The 17,190-nt window shown below is 43.9% G+C and overlaps 1 protein-coding gene across 2 annotated transcripts in view; it reads left to right on the forward strand.

Annotated features, from left to right (window-relative positions):
- The first annotated feature begins 7,096 nt into the window (after positions 1–7,096).
- Positions 7,097–17,190, forward strand: part of LOC111220443 (growth arrest-specific protein 7-like) — a 64,208-nt gene continuing 54,114 nt past the window's right edge. For both annotated transcript variants that reach the window (XM_022743532.1, XM_022743533.1), the window contains exon 1: positions 7,097–7,527. In XM_022743532.1, coding sequence (XP_022599253.1) covers positions 7,348–7,527 — 180 coding nt within the window. In that variant the 5' untranslated portion in view covers positions 7,097–7,347. The remainder of the gene's footprint in view (positions 7,528–17,190) is intronic.

Here is a 17,190-nt window from a genome sequence, read left to right on the forward strand (position 1 = left end):
GCTCCAGAAACTGGAAGCTCGGGTATCACGCTCAGCCATCTGACATTTGTGTGGCGTTACTGAGACCGACGATGACCACAGCTGATTTCAGGGCTTGTGTGGGGTGGGGGGCGGGGGTTGTGATTTCTGTTGTAGGTGCGTGAACTGGAGGCCGAGGTGGAGAATGAGCAGAGACGAGCCACTGACACCGTCAAGGGAATCCGTAAATACGAGAGGAGAGTCAAGGAGCTCACCTACCAGACGGAGGAGGACAAGAAGACCGTCTTGAGGCTGCAGGACCTGGTGGACAAGCTGCAGCTCAAAGTCAAGGCGTACAAACGGCAGAATGAAGAAGCTGTAAGATCTTCTCTTCAGACTGGGGCGTTGTTGTTGTTTTATCAGGACGATACTGTGGTTTATTCTGTTGTTATTTCTGCAGGAGGAGCAGGCCAACGCTCATCTGGCTAAGCTCAGGAAGGTGCAGCACGAGCTGGAGGAGGCCCAGGAGCGCGCCGACATCGCCGAGTCCCAGGTCAACAAGCTGAGAACCAAAAGCAGGGAATTTGGAAAGGTAACGTTCATTCATCGGCTAGTGTATTTAGATCCATGTCGGCTCGACTCTTCATACGACTGTGACACGAATATTAGCATTTCGATTGTTGCGACAGATTAAAATGAAAACCGCCCTTTAGCAGTTTTTCCCAGCATGCTTTCCGTAGATTTGTCCACAGCAGAAATTACAAGTAGTAGTTGCAAATTGCAAAACCGGTTGCAGGCAGTTCACACGCGGCTGCCGTCTGGTGGTGTCTGTGACTGAGACCACGCTGAGCCGATGAGACACTGAAATAACTGGATCCAATTTAAAGTTTTGTATCTGGATTAAAGGCGATCTTTGAGTCTGCGTCACCTCGCCCCGGATTGGGGAAAGCGGGGCGCCCTCCTGGAGCCAGACCTGGGAGGGGAGCTCTGAGTTCCCGGCCACCTCCCTGTGGACTCACCACCTGCAGGGATAGGCATCAGTTTCAGGGGCCTGGGCCCGTGCCGATCCCTGGCTTCATAGACTAGATCTGGGTGGTTCAGGTTCAGGCAGATTGTTTTTATACTTTAATGTATTTCATCTAATCTTATGTCCTTCCTTTCTTTTTCTTTTCTTTTCTTTTCTTTTTTCCTTTTTTTCTTTCTTTTTCTTTCCTTTCCTTTCTTTTAATTTCTTTCTTTTTTCTCTTTTCCTTCCTTTCTTTTCTTTTTTTCTTTTCTTTTCTTTACTTTTTTCTTTTCTTTCCCCTCCTCTCCTCCTCTCTCCCCTCCTCTCCTCCTCTCCTCTCCTCTCTCCTCCTCTCTCTCCTCCTCTCCCCTCTCCTCTCTTCTCCTCTCGGGTCCTCCTCCTTCTTCTCCCCTCTCCTCTCCTCCTCTCCTCTCCTCCCCTCCTCTCCTCCTCTCTCCCGGCTCAGGCTGCTGACTCTGAGTAGACCTGGCAGTGACGGCTCGTCCTCTGGTCAAGTTCTCAGCACAAGTAGAAACTCAGTAGAAACAGAATTTATTGTTGTGCAGTGAAAATGTAGCAGAATAAAAACTGTGTGAAGCAGCAGAAGCTTCTTTTGTCTGTTTGTTTCCCGCCGCTGAATCTCTCATCTGAATATCAACTCAAACAAATGGAAAATTAGCATTTATCATTAGCAGACTAGCATAAGCTTCATGACTCTAATTAGCTTAGCGGCAGGGGTGTGTGCTTTATTAAAGCCCCTCTCTGTTTGTGCAGTTAGCGTCTAATTTGAGCAACTGTTTGCAGAGATCAGGGCAGATCCCAGCCGAGCGTCTGCTGACATTTACATTACTCAGCTAAAATAGCCTCCTCTTCACTGTCACCCATCTACAGACAATAACCTAAAGCCAGCATGAGAGCGGAGGATTGACTGTGGACCAATCAGGAAGCCTCCAGAAGATTCATTTAAGATGAGTGCATTTAGCTGCGTCACTCCATCCTTGTACCTGTTTGTTTTCGTCCGTCAGATGAAGGGATTCTGTGCTTTGCTTTGTTTTATTTCCCCGTCGGAGTCTTAATGTCCTCGCCGTCAGAGGAATTTCATCCGTCTGAGACTCGGATTAGAAGTTAAAGTCCGACATGGAAGTGAATACTCATCAGCGTGTTTCCCATAGTTTGAGTTTTAATTGGATTTCTGTCAAAATCACAAAAACAGCAGCTCATTCAATATTAACTGTGTTCGATGGAAGACGTCACTAAAACATGTTCAGTGGAGTTACAAAGGTCATCAGCTGCCGGAGGTCGTCGTCTTTGAGGTTCACCATCTCGCCTCTACTTGTTCTCACATGACTGAAGCTCCAGACTTTATGACAACTGAGTGAACACCATGAAATGCCATTTAATTAAAGGACTTGTTTTATTTGAAGTGCTGATTACATCTCCTCTGAGCCTGTCTTCTGATTGGCTGACTGTTAAACATATATTTATATATAAAATACATCAGATTTCAGATAAACACTCCAAACCAAATCCTGCATGGCTGGATGGTGGATCCAGGTGGGGGTTCGTTGTGACATCACAAAGTTCCAGAAGTCCTGACGGCTGGTTTTAAGGCTCAGTTTCTGAATACAGGCGGTTTTGCCTTTTAATATTCTCGAAAGAGCTTCTAAATGCAGCTTGAGTTTTCAACTTAACCGACAGATGAAATGGAGCTGAAGATGCGATAGCTGTACGAATGTGATCCAAAAGGTCCAGAAAAGGAATAAGTAGACCTTGAGTGGAGGTTTCCAGGAACCAGTGTGGAGCTGAGGCAGATCTGTGCAGATGAGATGGATGATTAAATTTTATATTCAAGCCCCAGTCCTCTTCCTGTTCCTCCACACGGACGTGACCTCCAGCCCCAACACTGTGTCAGTGAAAGATGACGATATGTGCCACAGCAGCCCCTCAGTTTGACAGGATAAAGGACACAGCTGTTGAAGGCCAGGTGTGTGGGTTCACCATTATGACCATGGATGATGTATGTGAGCAACACTTGCAGCAGTCGACTCCACCTTTAAAGATCCCTGTGCAAAGGGATGTTAAACTGATCAGGTTGATTTATTGTGGATTTCAGATTTAATTTGGGCTTTAGAGCTCATTCATGCGGCCTTTCACATTTCCTTCATCTCTTCCATAATCCAGTGGTTCTTACAAGTAAAACTATAAAATGTCAGTTGGATTCATGCAGGATATTTGTCACAGTGCTTTAGTTCTCCCTGTGTTTCGGTACCGCGTGTAACACTGCGATATCGGCCACTAGAGGGCTCCCTTCAACAGGAGATGAGACCTTGTTATGGCTGAGGCAAAAACAATGAGAAACCAGTGTGACTCAATTCGACCAAGTATTTTCCTCTCTGCTTCCAGTCAGAAAAAGAGAGCTGCAGTTTTACAACTACAGTTGCCACGGTGACGACCCAGCTGCGTTTGAGCAGTTTGGGTTCAGGTTTTTTTATGACGAGGGGCAAATAAATGGATGAGGCTCCTTTTGATTACCCACTTCTTCCACTTCCACGTTTGAGTTATTGATTAGTAATTAGACGTAAAGCAACATTTTGTGGCGCCCCCGGGGGCAGTGCAACGAGCTGTAAGCTTTAATTGTATTATGCTGATAAGTCTTGTCTGGTCACGTGCACCTTATACAGTTGATATAGTTTATACATCCAGCATCTAGAGTCTTGATTGTGGGAACGCTTTAATCTACAGGTCTGTTATTTACTATGAATGTCAGAGGACGTCTCCTGGAAAGACTTAATATTCATTTAGTGACAAGGTTAGCTTTCTAATAAGTCATTAGAAGACTTCTCAGCAGAAGTCTTTTCAGCCCTTAAAGTGGAAACCTGGACGACTGTCATTTAAATAAGTGTCTTTAAGTTTAACTGGGAAACATAACGTATCATAAACATCATAAACAAACCAGCAGTTACCATGTTTCGCCATAGGTGTCGCCAAAGATAATGAAACGGAGATCTTCGACATTGCTTCTTCATGTTGACCAGGAAGGACCCCTCTGATGGACCGTTTGACCTATGACCTTCAGGAAAAGCGCTGCAGAGCGCCGTGTACCTAAAATCCATTTACAACTTAACTGGATCAGCTAGAAGACGCCACTATGGCCGACTCTCAGGGTGATTCAACACAATGAGGATGTAGTGAAGGACTGGGCGGAGCCTAACGGATCACGGAGGGGGACGGGTGGGACTGGGAGAACTGGAGTGGTTTGTTTTCCAGTCTCAAACATGTTCTCCATATAGTATACATCTAATTTCACGCTGGCCCGGCCGGTGTTACAAAACTTTAAGGTTTTTCCCTAAAGTCCGAGTTAATATTTCCTTAAAATGTTCAAGTATGAAGTATTTAAGGTTTTCTCCTTATATTAGTCTTATACTTGAGGAATCACTTAAAGTCAGTTAAACAGTTGCACAAAAGACCTTAACGACCAAACTAAGGAAATAACTAAAGGTACCACTGACTCTGTCTTAACTGCAACATGACGGAGTTTATGGCGTTAAATGAAGAGATTCTTTAAAAACACCCTTAAGTAACTCCCTCAGCTAAGAAGAAATAAAACCTCAAGTGTTATAGTTAAGTAGAAACAGACCTGTAGATATAGACAATTAAATTATACATTTGAAGCTTTTGAAATTTTTTAAAGTTTTTATATAAATTTTTATAATATGAAAGGACACAGACAGAAATGCAAGCCCTGAAACTCTTGGCAAGTTTGATCAGTAAACAGCTGCTAATGCTAACGTTAGCTACGTAGCAGTAGCAAAACTTACAAACAGCTCCTTTAAATTCGCTCTTGCGTAATTCAGTAAACTTTGGACTTTTCCCGCCACATATTTACTTGTTCTAGTGTGGCCATTAGCTTATTGTGGCTAATGTTAGCAAACTCACTCCTGCTGTGCTCAGAACAAGTTACATCGTCTCACTTTAAATGTACATCCACATACAGTTTCTCTACAGTCAGTGTTGTGTTTATTTACCAGTTCAGCCATGAGGCGTTTTCTCGGCTCTGCCCACTTTGCTGTTTCCTGAAACCTTTGAATATCAGACACATTGTGTTATTGTGTTATTGTTGTGGGGTTGTGCGTTAACAATCAGAGCTCTGGTCTGATGCGTCACTGTGAACTCGGTCCTCCAGGAAGCTTCTCCCAGCCAGCGGCCCGGCCTTCGTGTCTCCCGCGGATAAATAAACGGGAACTTGATGCTTCTGCCTCATGAGCGTCTTCTGCAAGACACAATCGTTCAGCTGACTCCGAGGAGCAGCGCTGCACGCGTTTACATGGAGGCGTCGCAGTGACCAGACTGACCTCTGCCTGGTAGCGTTGTTGCTCCCTCGCTGAGAAAGTCGACGGCCCCATGTGTCGAATGAAGTCGACGAAGGTCAAACTCCTGAAGAAGAACAGGAAACACTCGTTCAGATTTGATAAGAAAGAAATGTGCACATTTTAATAAAGCGAGGGAGTTATGGAAAACAAGAACAGCTTGGACTCAGGGTGGATGTTGCTGTTAGTGATGATTTGATGAAAATGCATCATTTGAACAAACCATTCAGAACTCCCACTCAGTGAGAGGCAGGGCTGGCTGTTACTGCAGCAGGACTTTTAAATAATGGTATAAACAAGATCTGGGTGTGGAGCCTCACAGACCAGCGTTGTTTTAGTTCATTTAGCTGCTGGGAAGAATTCAAACTGTCACAGACACGACCTCAGTGAAAGGAAGTAAAGTTTGTTTTTCTCTAATTAAGAAGAGGTAAAAAAAAGAAAAGAAAAGACTTTAAGTACCTGGTAGAAAGAGGGAGTTGTCACAGTTTGGGTGAAGGAAGAGGTGATTTCAGATGGTCTGAAAGTTCAGACAGAAAAGACAGAACCTGAGGTACCTGGGAGAAGAAAGGATGTAGTCTTGGGCTGATCTGGGGCTGATGGTCCAGGAGTCAGAGACATGTTTCCCCCAGTTTCACCTGCTGCTTCCTGTCAGACAGGAAGTCAGTGGGCGGAGTCAGGTACACTCAGCTGGGAGAGCTTGTCCTGCAGCAGGATCCTGGCCTACATGTTCCTGAGGAGTCCAGGTGCAGGAGGATGAAGTGGAGACCTACAGACCTGTTGGCCCCTGTAGGTGAACTCTAGGGACTCCAGGAATGGGTCAGTGATGGTTTTGAGTCACAGTCATTGTCTTTCAAAATGACACAAGAACTCATTCACTTTGAAATATTTAAAATAGAAATATAAACAAACTTTACATAATTAAACTGAAAAGCAAAAACTGACATTAAAATGCAGCCAAAAGCAAAATGTTATTAATCCATCTTCTCAGTTTCTACTCAGCAACACAAACAAGTTTCATATCGTTAAAAAAACATGGTGCTATGAGTTTATGAAATACTAGTGTCCAGTGTTCCACAAGACTTCCGGCTAAATATTTCAAAGTAAAGCTTAGCGACTCTGCCTAGAACCAAATGCTGAGTGAAAATAAATATATTAAATATTTTAAATATTTTAAAGGTTATTTAATGTTAGCTGTCAGTTCAATGATCAGTATGTACCAAAGCAAGTTTATTTACTTATATTACAAATCATACTCCACGAGTGGTGCTTTACATATACACTTTAACTATGAAAGAAATTAACAAACTACAACATTAACTATAAGTTTACAATCAGTGGTGGAAGTAAAAATAGACCACTAATATTATTTTTTTAACTGCTACTAAATAATAGCCTGTTTACAGTAGTGGTGTTGATGTTTGATTCAAGTGTTAAAGTTAATACTTGATTTTTGAAAACAGCTTAAAAAATAATAAATAACCAATAACAATAAATAATTACTACTACTACTACTACTACTACTACTATTACTAATAATAATAATAATAATAATAATTACTTTTAATCGCATCTCACGGTCTTAGCATTTGGAGTTTGCTCAGTTGTCATGGAGACTGCTTAAAAGAAGTTTCTGTTTACTTACGTATGACACGTTTTAGGATTTTATTTTGAAGGCACACCCCTGTGACTTCCGGCCCCTCCGGTCCTTCTCCGTGTAGCTTCACGCCGGTCTGAAGTGGCCCCAGACGGTGCAGGCAGCGCCGGAGGAGCAGAGCGGAGAGGGGGCGTGCTTGACAGCGGGAGGAGGAGAACCTGTTCACCGACTTCACACAACTTTCACTCCGCTCCGCCACGAGCCGGGAGCCGCCGCACGAGCCCCAGACCCGGACCAACCACAGACTTTCAACACTCGCTCCACAAAGTGTGTAGTTTTCTTTCTGTAGAGGAGGGAGGGGGGGGGGTCCGAGGATCATCTTCATCACCACCACCACCACCATCATCATCATCATCGTCGTCATGTCTGGATCGTACTGTAAAAGTTTGTACCCGTTCAGCGGGGAGCAGCACCAGCAGGGACTGAGCTTCGAGGCCGGGGAGATTATCAAGGTGGTCCAGGCTCTGCCCGGAGGCTGGTGGGAGGGAGAGAAGGACGGAGACAGAGGATGGTTCCCGTCCAGTTACGTCCAGGTGCTGGAGGTAAGACTCTCCACACATGTAATCAAACACAATGACTTAATTAGACCTTAATTGGATGTAGATATATATATATATTTTTAATTTATTTATGGCTCCTGAGTTTCTGATGGAAAAAAACTAGAAGTGTATTTTTCTGTCTTACACACACACTAAGTGACAAGGCTGGAGAGTTCAGACCACACACACACACACACACACACACACACACACACACACACACACTCTTGAAGATAAAGACAGCATTGAGTGATGCTCTCATAAATAGTTTCCCCGTGCTGAGTTGATCAGATTAACTCTAACCTCTCCAGCTGCTCCTGCCTCACTGATCACATCATTTCCTCATTCCACACACATTCCTCTGAAATACTCAGGTCTGCTCTCAGTGCCACTGAATGCACACTCTCTCTCTCTCTCTCTCTCTCTCTATGGTCAGCCCCTCCCGTCCCCACCCAGCACCCCCCCCCTCCTCTTTACACCCAAGAGACTTTAGAAATGCTGCTGCTGCTGCTGCGACTCAGAAAACGTCTCCCACCTCAGCTTGTTTGTGTCTGTGATCACAACATCACAGAGGACAGAGTTTTGTGGTTGAGCTGGTGACGCCACCTGGAGGTCCTGACAGTTTGTTATAACCATGCAGGGGGCGGGCAGGAAGCCAGCGCTCTGAGCTGTGGCACCAGGGCTGCCATTTCTATCACGTCTCCTCTGAATGTGAGAAGACGCAGTGACACCAGAGTGATGTGTCCTGGTTCTGGTTTAGAGACGGTCGCCAGAACCATGCAGGGACGTGAGGACGCAAACCTGAAGTGCAACTTGTCTTATCTTCTCTCAGGCATGTAGGTGATGGGTGAGGCGGCAGGGTGGAGCAGGGTGGGCCCAGGTTCAGTAAAGTATCAGTTAATGAATTGATCAGTCTGGATCTCGTCGTCTCAATCAGAGTCTGCGTTTCTCTGATCCGTTCAGCAGTTCAAATCAGTTCTGATCATCAGGATCTGATAAAGTGAATTATGACAAGTATGAAAACTATTTTCATAATTGATTTTAAGACAAAATTCAAAACGTGTTGTGGGAGTCAAATGAGAGGATTTGCTGCCTATACCTTTTTGGCGTTTCGTTGGTAGGAACTGGTGTCAGAACAGCGCAGGTGCGGGGGGGGGGGGCTGGGTCGGTTCAGGTCCTAGTGAGACATGAAACACACAATCCAGGAAGTCCAGTGTGACAAACATCTCTGAATCTGAGGACATAGCAGATACAAAAAAAACTACGGGCAACGACAGGTTTATTTTTGTGACTGTTTTCTCAGTTCTTCTCTCATTATCAGATGTTTTTTTTTTTTTTTTTGGTCTCTAATCTCCATGACAACAAACCGAAAAGTCACACTGATCCTCAGCTGGGTGCTCGGACTTTTAATAAAACACTGATGCAGAGCCAGATAACGGCTCAGCCCCTTAAGATAGCAACAGCAACGTGCTAATTTGGAGTGTTTCATCTCTGCGGTCTGCAGCTGCAGCGAGCGCTCGTGGTGTTTGTGGGTTCAGATTCTCACCTCTGCTGTCACCTTCTCCTGCTCCCTGCAGCCTGAAAAACAGCCAGACGCTGGTTTGTGTAGTGGAGCAGTGAAAGGACTGCGGTCTGTCATTGATTTGTTTTGTTGGGGGTCGGAGTTGAACGGTTCAGATTTACCTGCTCCACCAGGTGAACAGCTGCTCCTCTGTTCAGAAAGAGTCGACCTGTACAGTAATGCACAACAGAAAACACACGGCACAGTAACAGCTAGTTCAGCTATATTCATTTAAATTAGTGATGAAGTTGAACAACAAACTTTATTATCAAAGATGCCTTTAACAATAGAGAGGACAGAGCGTGTAGAACAGTACATCTCTCTGAAATATACAGTATTTTAAACTAACTGATATTAACTCAACGTCCTCTTACTGGCTTTCCGAGCTTTCTACTGCTTCTCACAGTCTTCATGAGCAAATGAAAGCTCTGGAAGAAGATAGTAAGAGGACCTTGAGTTCAGATTATTTTATCTAAGAAATTGAATTTGAGTATACAGAAAAACGATGCCAAAAAATACACGCCGATACAGGTATCAATACTTCAGGGTCGGTATCAGTATTACAGCAGATAATCTCAGGTCACACATAGTGAAACTGGAGCTACGGGACGAGGCGGTGAAATGACTGAAGGTGAAACAAAAGGACAATTCTGTGTTTCCTCATTCTGCTAAATAGTAAATTGACTCTGTCAGGAAACTTCACTCAGTGACTCGGGTTCCTCTCTCTCTCTCTCTCTCTCTCTCTCTCTCTCTCTCTCTCTCTCTCTCTCTCTGATGTTCGTTAGTCAGTCAGACCAGGATCTGTGGATGAGCCACAGAGACGCTGCAGCTTCGGTCTGTTGTGTCTTTGTTCTACAAACGGCTTCATTCTTCTGAGCTCAGTGAGTCACTCAGGACCTGTCGCTGCCTGGTGCATCAGTCAGACTGGACACACACACACACACACACACACACACACACACACACCTGATGCTGCTTTAGAGTTACAGTGTTATATATAATATAAAATCTCTGGTGTGTGAAGCATCAGTTCCAGATCATCGTGATTCACGGTGACACTGAGTCAGATCAGTGTGTGGCTCATTCGTGCCACTGTTCACCTGATGGAGGAGGAAACCAACCAGACTGACTCACAGCAGCATGTCACCCAGAGCATGATGGGAAGTCACTGTCCAAACTGACTGGAGGGTGACATGTTTTCTCATTCGTTTGTTCGTTCGTTCGTTCGTTCGCTCAACCTGCTTTAAAATATAAGGTGTCAGCCGCCCTGTGGTGTTCAGAGCCGTCATCGCTGTTTCCAGACAGATGTTTCAGTGCTGTGACGGTCTTTGTGACCACATCTGGCTCTGTGTTGTTGCCTACATGCGATTCAGCAGCACCACAGACGGTGTTTCCTCCCCTTATTAACTTGTTTTTATCTCCCACTTTGATGGATTCTCATTAGAGTTTTGGCCAATGAACGAATGTTTCTACAGTTTATGTGTTTTAAGCAACAGAAACAGAAACAAGCAGGAACCTGAAGCTGAACCTCACAGGACGGTCTGCCGTGCACTGTGTGATGTTCGGGTGCAGCAGTAAAGTTGGAGACTCTGTGATGCCATCTGGCTGCTACTTTTCACTGGATCAACAGTGGCAGGTTTTCTCAAAGCCCCCTGGCTTCGTACAGTGATTACATTCAAACTGTGCAGCGACACTGAATCAGCTGGTGGAGAGACATGAAGGTCTGGAGGGTGTTTAGGCAAAAAGAATTATGTGATAAATTGTAGATAAATTAGAATAATTAAATCAACCTATGAATAAAATCTAATTATGAAATACAGTGAAACTTATTTGATTTACTGAGTCAAAATGAGACATGAAATCACTGATTTAATGTTTTACTCATCTCAATATTCGGATTTACTAATAGTACATTTATTTATTTATGATTATTGTGTTTTTATGCTTCAGTTATAGTTGATTGAGTAATTGATTAGTCAGTTAATAGAAAATGAATATTGGTTTTCTCAGTCTTGTATCGTGGTAAATTGCACATTGTAGATGTTTGTATTATTTTTTATAATTTTATAATTTATTCACATTTTTGTTGTAAATATTTAAAAAAAATATCCATTTATATTTAAGCTGCTCGACCTGCAGCACCTGCTTTTGCTTTATCTTTCTTTACATATATATTTTCTCACTACGTTTATTGTTATGAACCAAAACAACAGAACAAGTTCCTCATTTGTGAAAACCTGATTCTGATTCTGAACATATCCAACTGTGATGTATTCTGTATTTTACTTAATACACCAAACACTTCAGGATCCAGTGCATGATCTGAAATGTTAACAGAGGCCCTTCAGCTGGAGAGAGAGCCCCCCCCCACACACACACACACACCTCACCCTGCCCCCACTCTGTACAGTCAAGTGTGATTTTTCCTTCCACTTGAAGAGGCCAGTAATTATGAGATGAGGTAATGTTAATTCTAATACTCAGATTATTATTGTAGCATCATGAATTGTTGTCGTTACGTCCCTGTGGAGCGTCTGTGAGAGGTTTCCAACGAGCCGTGGATTATGGAGAGCCACTAAAGCTTCTGCCGGTGATGTGTCAGCTGTGTTTATTATGAAACTGTAGACCCGAGGGGGTGTGTGTGTGTGTGTGCGTGTGTGTGGGGGGTCGGGTGGTGGTTTAGCCTGGCACAGTCGCGGTGGGGTTGTAGCCTCCAGGTGTTTCCCCCTCCCCTGCACGCCGAAACACCGACACCTCCCTCCTGAGCTGACGTCAGCTCAGAAAACAGTCGCTTACGTCACGGAGCGTAGTGAGTGTGGCGCTGAATGACTGTGAAGCGCCTCGTTCACCGCAATCTGTTTGTTTTGACACTGAAGAAAAGATTTGAGGTTTTCACACCTCAGCCGTCAGGGGGAGGGCGACGCTGCAGAGTCCCGGCAGAGCGGTGGGTGAAGGAAAAGTCCAGTCTGCTGTGGGACTTCTTACGTCAGTATGTTTAATATAATTGGGAAAATGTGCTTCCAAACTCAGGTTACGGTGGCAGAGGGAACTATTTCAATCCCCAGTCTCTCTGCTCCCAGTCCACTCCGGGCTATTTTCAGTTATAGCTTGAGAAACATTAAAGAATAATTACAGTTATTTTCAACCCGGGCCTCATTTTCCTAGTTTTTCCCAACATGCCGATGGACTTTGGCCAAAATGTTGTGAATGACTTCTCTGTGTAAATCTCAGTTCGTAGGGAAAACTCAACACTGAGTATTTACCTGTTCACTGGATCTGAGCTGATAGTCATGGAGGCCAGAAGTCATGTGTTACAGCGGGTTCAACATTTACTGTGTTTCTGACTTTAGATGTTCAGCTTCATTCAGAGAACACGTGTCTGTCAGTCCGTCCAGTTTTTCGCTTCTTATTTGGGTCCAGGTCTCAGTGGTAGCAGGTTAAGCGAAGTGTCCCGGAACCACATCCTCGAGCTTTTTCCTGGAGCATCATCCGGCGTCCCTCAGGCCAGATGGGTTAGATTTTCCCTCCAGTGTTTTCTGGGTCTACCCCAGGATCCTCCTCCCAGTCGAGAGGTCCCTGAAATACCCACGCAGAGGCAGCTGTGATGCTTCCTGTTGCTTTACCAGTGAGACGGTGAAATATGATCCAGGAAGTTTAGATTGAGTGACGGATTCACGAGCTTAAAGGTTTATTGGACAACAACACGCTCCATGGCGATCTGTGATACTGACAGACAGGAAACTCTTTGATTGTTCATTATGACGATCAGCTTATTATGATCATTATTATAGTACTGAATTAATATTAAATATAATATTCCCTGCCATAGTTTCACATATAACAGATACTTGTCAGTTCAATTTCTGTTCAATTCAACAGACTTTATTGACATGACATTTTCAATGTGTTGCTGAAGCACAATTACAATCATTCAATGGAATGAAATTATCAAAGAAAAAAATTGTCATTGTCACAATATTAATAGAATAAAATACAATATAGTTATTAATAGAATAAATTGATAAAGAAATAGGAAAAAAAGCTATAAAATTATATGTACACATATATACACATAAGTAAAAGAAGAACAAAAAAAGACTATCATAAAAATAAAAATGTAATAAATATAAATGAACATAAACACTGAAGGTGCCGCTGTGAGTGTGACACTTCGGTCCTTTCAGACGTCGCATCGCAGCAGAAGTTGAGCTAGAAAAACTGTTTTTCGGCAGCGACTCGTTCCAAACCTGAAGTTTCCACAGTTTTCCTGCCTGACCGGTACCACACCTCCGAGTGGGAGGGGCTTTAGGCTGCTGGAAACAAACCAGTTCGTAGTAAACATCGTGCGACTGCATCTAAATGCAAAATGGCTTCCTGTTCCTGAAAGGCGGGGCAATGAGCCTCCCATCACGGAGAGGGGCAACACCGGACTCTCTCCAGTGTGATGTTACACTCACACATGATGGTGCTGAGTCTCAGTCCAGCTGCTTCACACTCAGCTGTAAACTGGTCCAGGAGTTCACATGTCAGTGAAACCAGCAGCGCGACATCATCTGCAAAAACCTGCTCCCTCCTGTGTGAGTGTGTACATCCACAGTGAGCATTAATCTGAATATCACATATACATTAAAACACATGACTCATAACTGACAACAGGTTTGGTGCTTTGTGAAAAATGGGGGGTACATGGGAGTTTTAGAGGGGGAAATCCAGATCAGGTGGTGAAAACCCAGATCAGTCAAACCACAGTTGATATTTCCCAACAGTATATACACAGTCTGAACCACTGGCATGCATGTTCAGGACTGAGGCTGCATCTGTTTAAACCAGGCGGACATGTTTGAGACTGAGTCACGTGGTTGTGCAGGATCCTGCTTCAGCAGCTGAGTGAAGTCAGGTTTTTATCAGACACCGTGGAGAGCTCAGCGAGTTCAGTCCTCGAGTGGAGAGCAGGACAGTGGAATGACACCGCTGCCATTTCAGATCCCGAGGAACACAAGCAGGGCCTGTGCAGATACGATCTGCACGGCGGAGAGCACGCGCCGCCATACGCAGCGCCCGAGTGAGTTTCATCTGCAGAAACACTGAGACGAGAAATTCACATAAACTGGAGGAGACGCAACAAAACATGCTCTGTTGGCTGCGTGGACCACTCCACTCTGCACAATAATGACAGTTTGTGTATGAACAACATCTATGTGTGACTGAGTACATGCTTAAACACACATGTGCCTCCCCCTTCCTCCTCCTCCTCCTCCTCCTCCTCCCTGAGCGTCTGAAGTGTCTCTCCATGTGGGAATGTGGCTTCACTTCAGGCTCCCACATCTGCCCAAACCAAAACAATGTCTCCCAAATAAAGATACGGTCCACAGCCCCCGCCGCTCTCTCTCTCTCTCTCTCCCCCCTTCCCCTCCCTGCCTCTCCCTCCAAGGACTGTTTCATTCTTTCTCTCCTCCTCCTCCTCCTCCTCCTCCTCCATTCACTCCAGCTCCGTCCTGCCGTATCTGAACACATTCCTGTCTCTGGGTCTGGCAGTTTGCAGCCAGGCGTGCATGTGCGAAATTTCTCCCCGGCTGTATTTCTCACATGAAGACTAAACGCCCGCTGGGTGATCCCAGAGGGTTGGGAGCTCTCGGCCCAGATTCACAACTCTTGGGTCAGTGTTACAGTCTCCACCGAGGCCCGTCGGTAACCGTGGTGATGAGATGTGGCTCAAGAGTGTGTGTGGGAGTCTGTTTGTAAGCATGGCCTTGTTTTGTGTGGGTCACCGGAGAGATTTTGTTGTTCTTTGTGTTGATAATGTTTTCTCCCTGGAGAAGTGTAAAATCATCCAAAAAAGCTTTCACAGCTACAAGAGTCAATAAAATACACCTCAAAACTAAAGGTTTTATAAGCTGAACGACTTAAAGTTCCTCCAGACATGTTTTTAAAATCCTCTGCTGCGACTAATATTTAGTTTAACATTGTTTTCTGACATAAAAAGCTCATCTCCTCTTACTTCCTGATTGATAAACCTGGCCTTAAGCCACCTGCTGGCTCCAGGTGGACAGGTGAAAGAGCAGAGAGTATGAAGATGGTTAGAGGAGGAAACATCAGAGAGACTCAGCCTCATATTTGATCCTCAGTCAGACCCAGACTCAGAGGAGTCTGTTGAGACCAGAACCAGAGACTAGCAGACGCATCAGAACCGTTAGCGTAGTTAGCATCTTTTATTTGTTGTTTGTTAGCTTGTAGCTGGCAGTGACTGACACAGTGTTCATGGTTGTGCTAATGCTAGCTCTCTCTCTCTGTACTGACAAGGTTTCAGATGTATTTAGCCCTTAGCTAAGTTTTGCTATTGCTACATACCCAACATTAGCTTCAACAGCTGTTTACTTACAAGTGTAGAAGCTAGCATCAAACTCTGTCCCTTTACTCACCAAGAGCTGTCTCCAGAGGTGGAAAGAAACCCTCCTGTCTTCTATTTCCATCACGTCTTTTCTTCTACTGAAGTTAGCATGCTAACCAGTTAGCTCCAGTGTGGCACTTTCCGATAACGAGTCACTGTAGCATCCAGCGTTTACGACCACTCACAAGTCAAATGTAGTGATTATGCCACAATCCAGCAGGTTATAAATAACTCAACATTTTTATTTATTTATTTGTTTGTTTGTCTGATAGGGTCAATGCCTGTTAATGAACATCAGTATAAAATACACAATGTAAAGTTGGATTGTAGCAAAAATGCTAATTTAGATCCTTAGCCCCTGGGCAGGTAACATAAAAGCTTTAAACATTACAAGTCATGATACACTACTACAAATATAAAGTACACAAATAAAAAGACAAATACATTTTACTGCATTATATAATATATTATGCATTTAAACCTAAGATCCAAATTTTCACATCTAAACGTAAACGTATTTGGATATAAAAGTTAAGTAAAAAATAAGACATGGCCGGCACATATAAAGTGATAATTGGGCAGCTGTGTGTGTTTTCGCTCAGACCGTCGTGTCAGCAGTTGTGCGTGAACTTCCTGGTAACCCACGGTGGGCAGAAATGACAGTGTTGCCCTAGAAAGAGAAGGTGGAGGTATTTATGAGTGAATAATAGGAAACAGACACTTCCCTCGTCTGTCACACCTCTGTTCCCATGGTCCTCTGACACTGTGAGGTGGGTGATGGATGTACTTTGTTACTGTTTCAGCAGAAACTCCAGGCTCTCTGTCTGCATCATCATGAAGAAGGCTTTGTGTTTGTGGCCGTGTGTTTGCTGGTGGCTGTTTACAGATCTGCATGTATACAGCTGGAGTTTGTTTGGTTTCTCTTCAAGACGCTCACCATGTATACAGTATACACAAGCATGGTGCTGTTATGTTTCCAGGAAGGAGTAACCGGAGAGAAGTGAGGACACAGATTAGCTTTTCTGGGAGGAATTTACATCTAAAACTAAGACCTAAGCATGATGAAAGAGATTTTCAACCATTTTATATTTAGTCATAGTCATAGTGAGTGATCATAGAGTCATAAATCTGTGGCTTGCTGTCTATTCTGACTTGTGTGTCATCACTGGACTGTAAAGGTTTTGTGGTGGAATGGCCATTACTTAACTGAGCGATTAGAAACAAAACTAGAAAACAAAAACATCTCCTGGAAATAAATCGACTAAATCAATCAACTAAATAGGATCCATCTTTAGTCAATTAATACATTAAAAACAATCACTAAACAGATATTTAAACTGAGTGTCTGGTCTTGGTTGTCTTCTGCTACGTCACACTGCACAGGAATATACTATACACTACACTGGTTTTCAATGGAACGTAAATTTCAGAGGCATCTGTATAACAATGGCACTGGATTTCATGTTTATTTATGATACGTCGCCTCGGCAGCATGTATGTACAGAACAATAAGGGGCCAAGGATGGAGCCTTGAGGCACGCCACAAATCAGAGGGGCCACGGAAGAGGTGGCATTACCCATGACCACTGAGTTGTTTGATAAACAGGATTTAAGCCATATTTAATCCAGATAGAGTGATCCAAGGTGTCAAATCCAGAAGAGTTAGAATCAGCAGCATCAGCAGAAAGTTGAAATTGAAATGAAATGTCAAAAATAT

This window comes from Seriola dumerili, unplaced genomic scaffold (genome assembly GCF_002260705.1).
Source record: "Seriola dumerili isolate Sdu_G_001 unplaced genomic scaffold, Sdu_1.0 BDQW01000068.1, whole genome shotgun sequence".
In the NCBI taxonomy this organism is placed as follows: domain Eukaryota; kingdom Metazoa; phylum Chordata; class Actinopteri; order Carangiformes; family Carangidae; genus Seriola; species Seriola dumerili.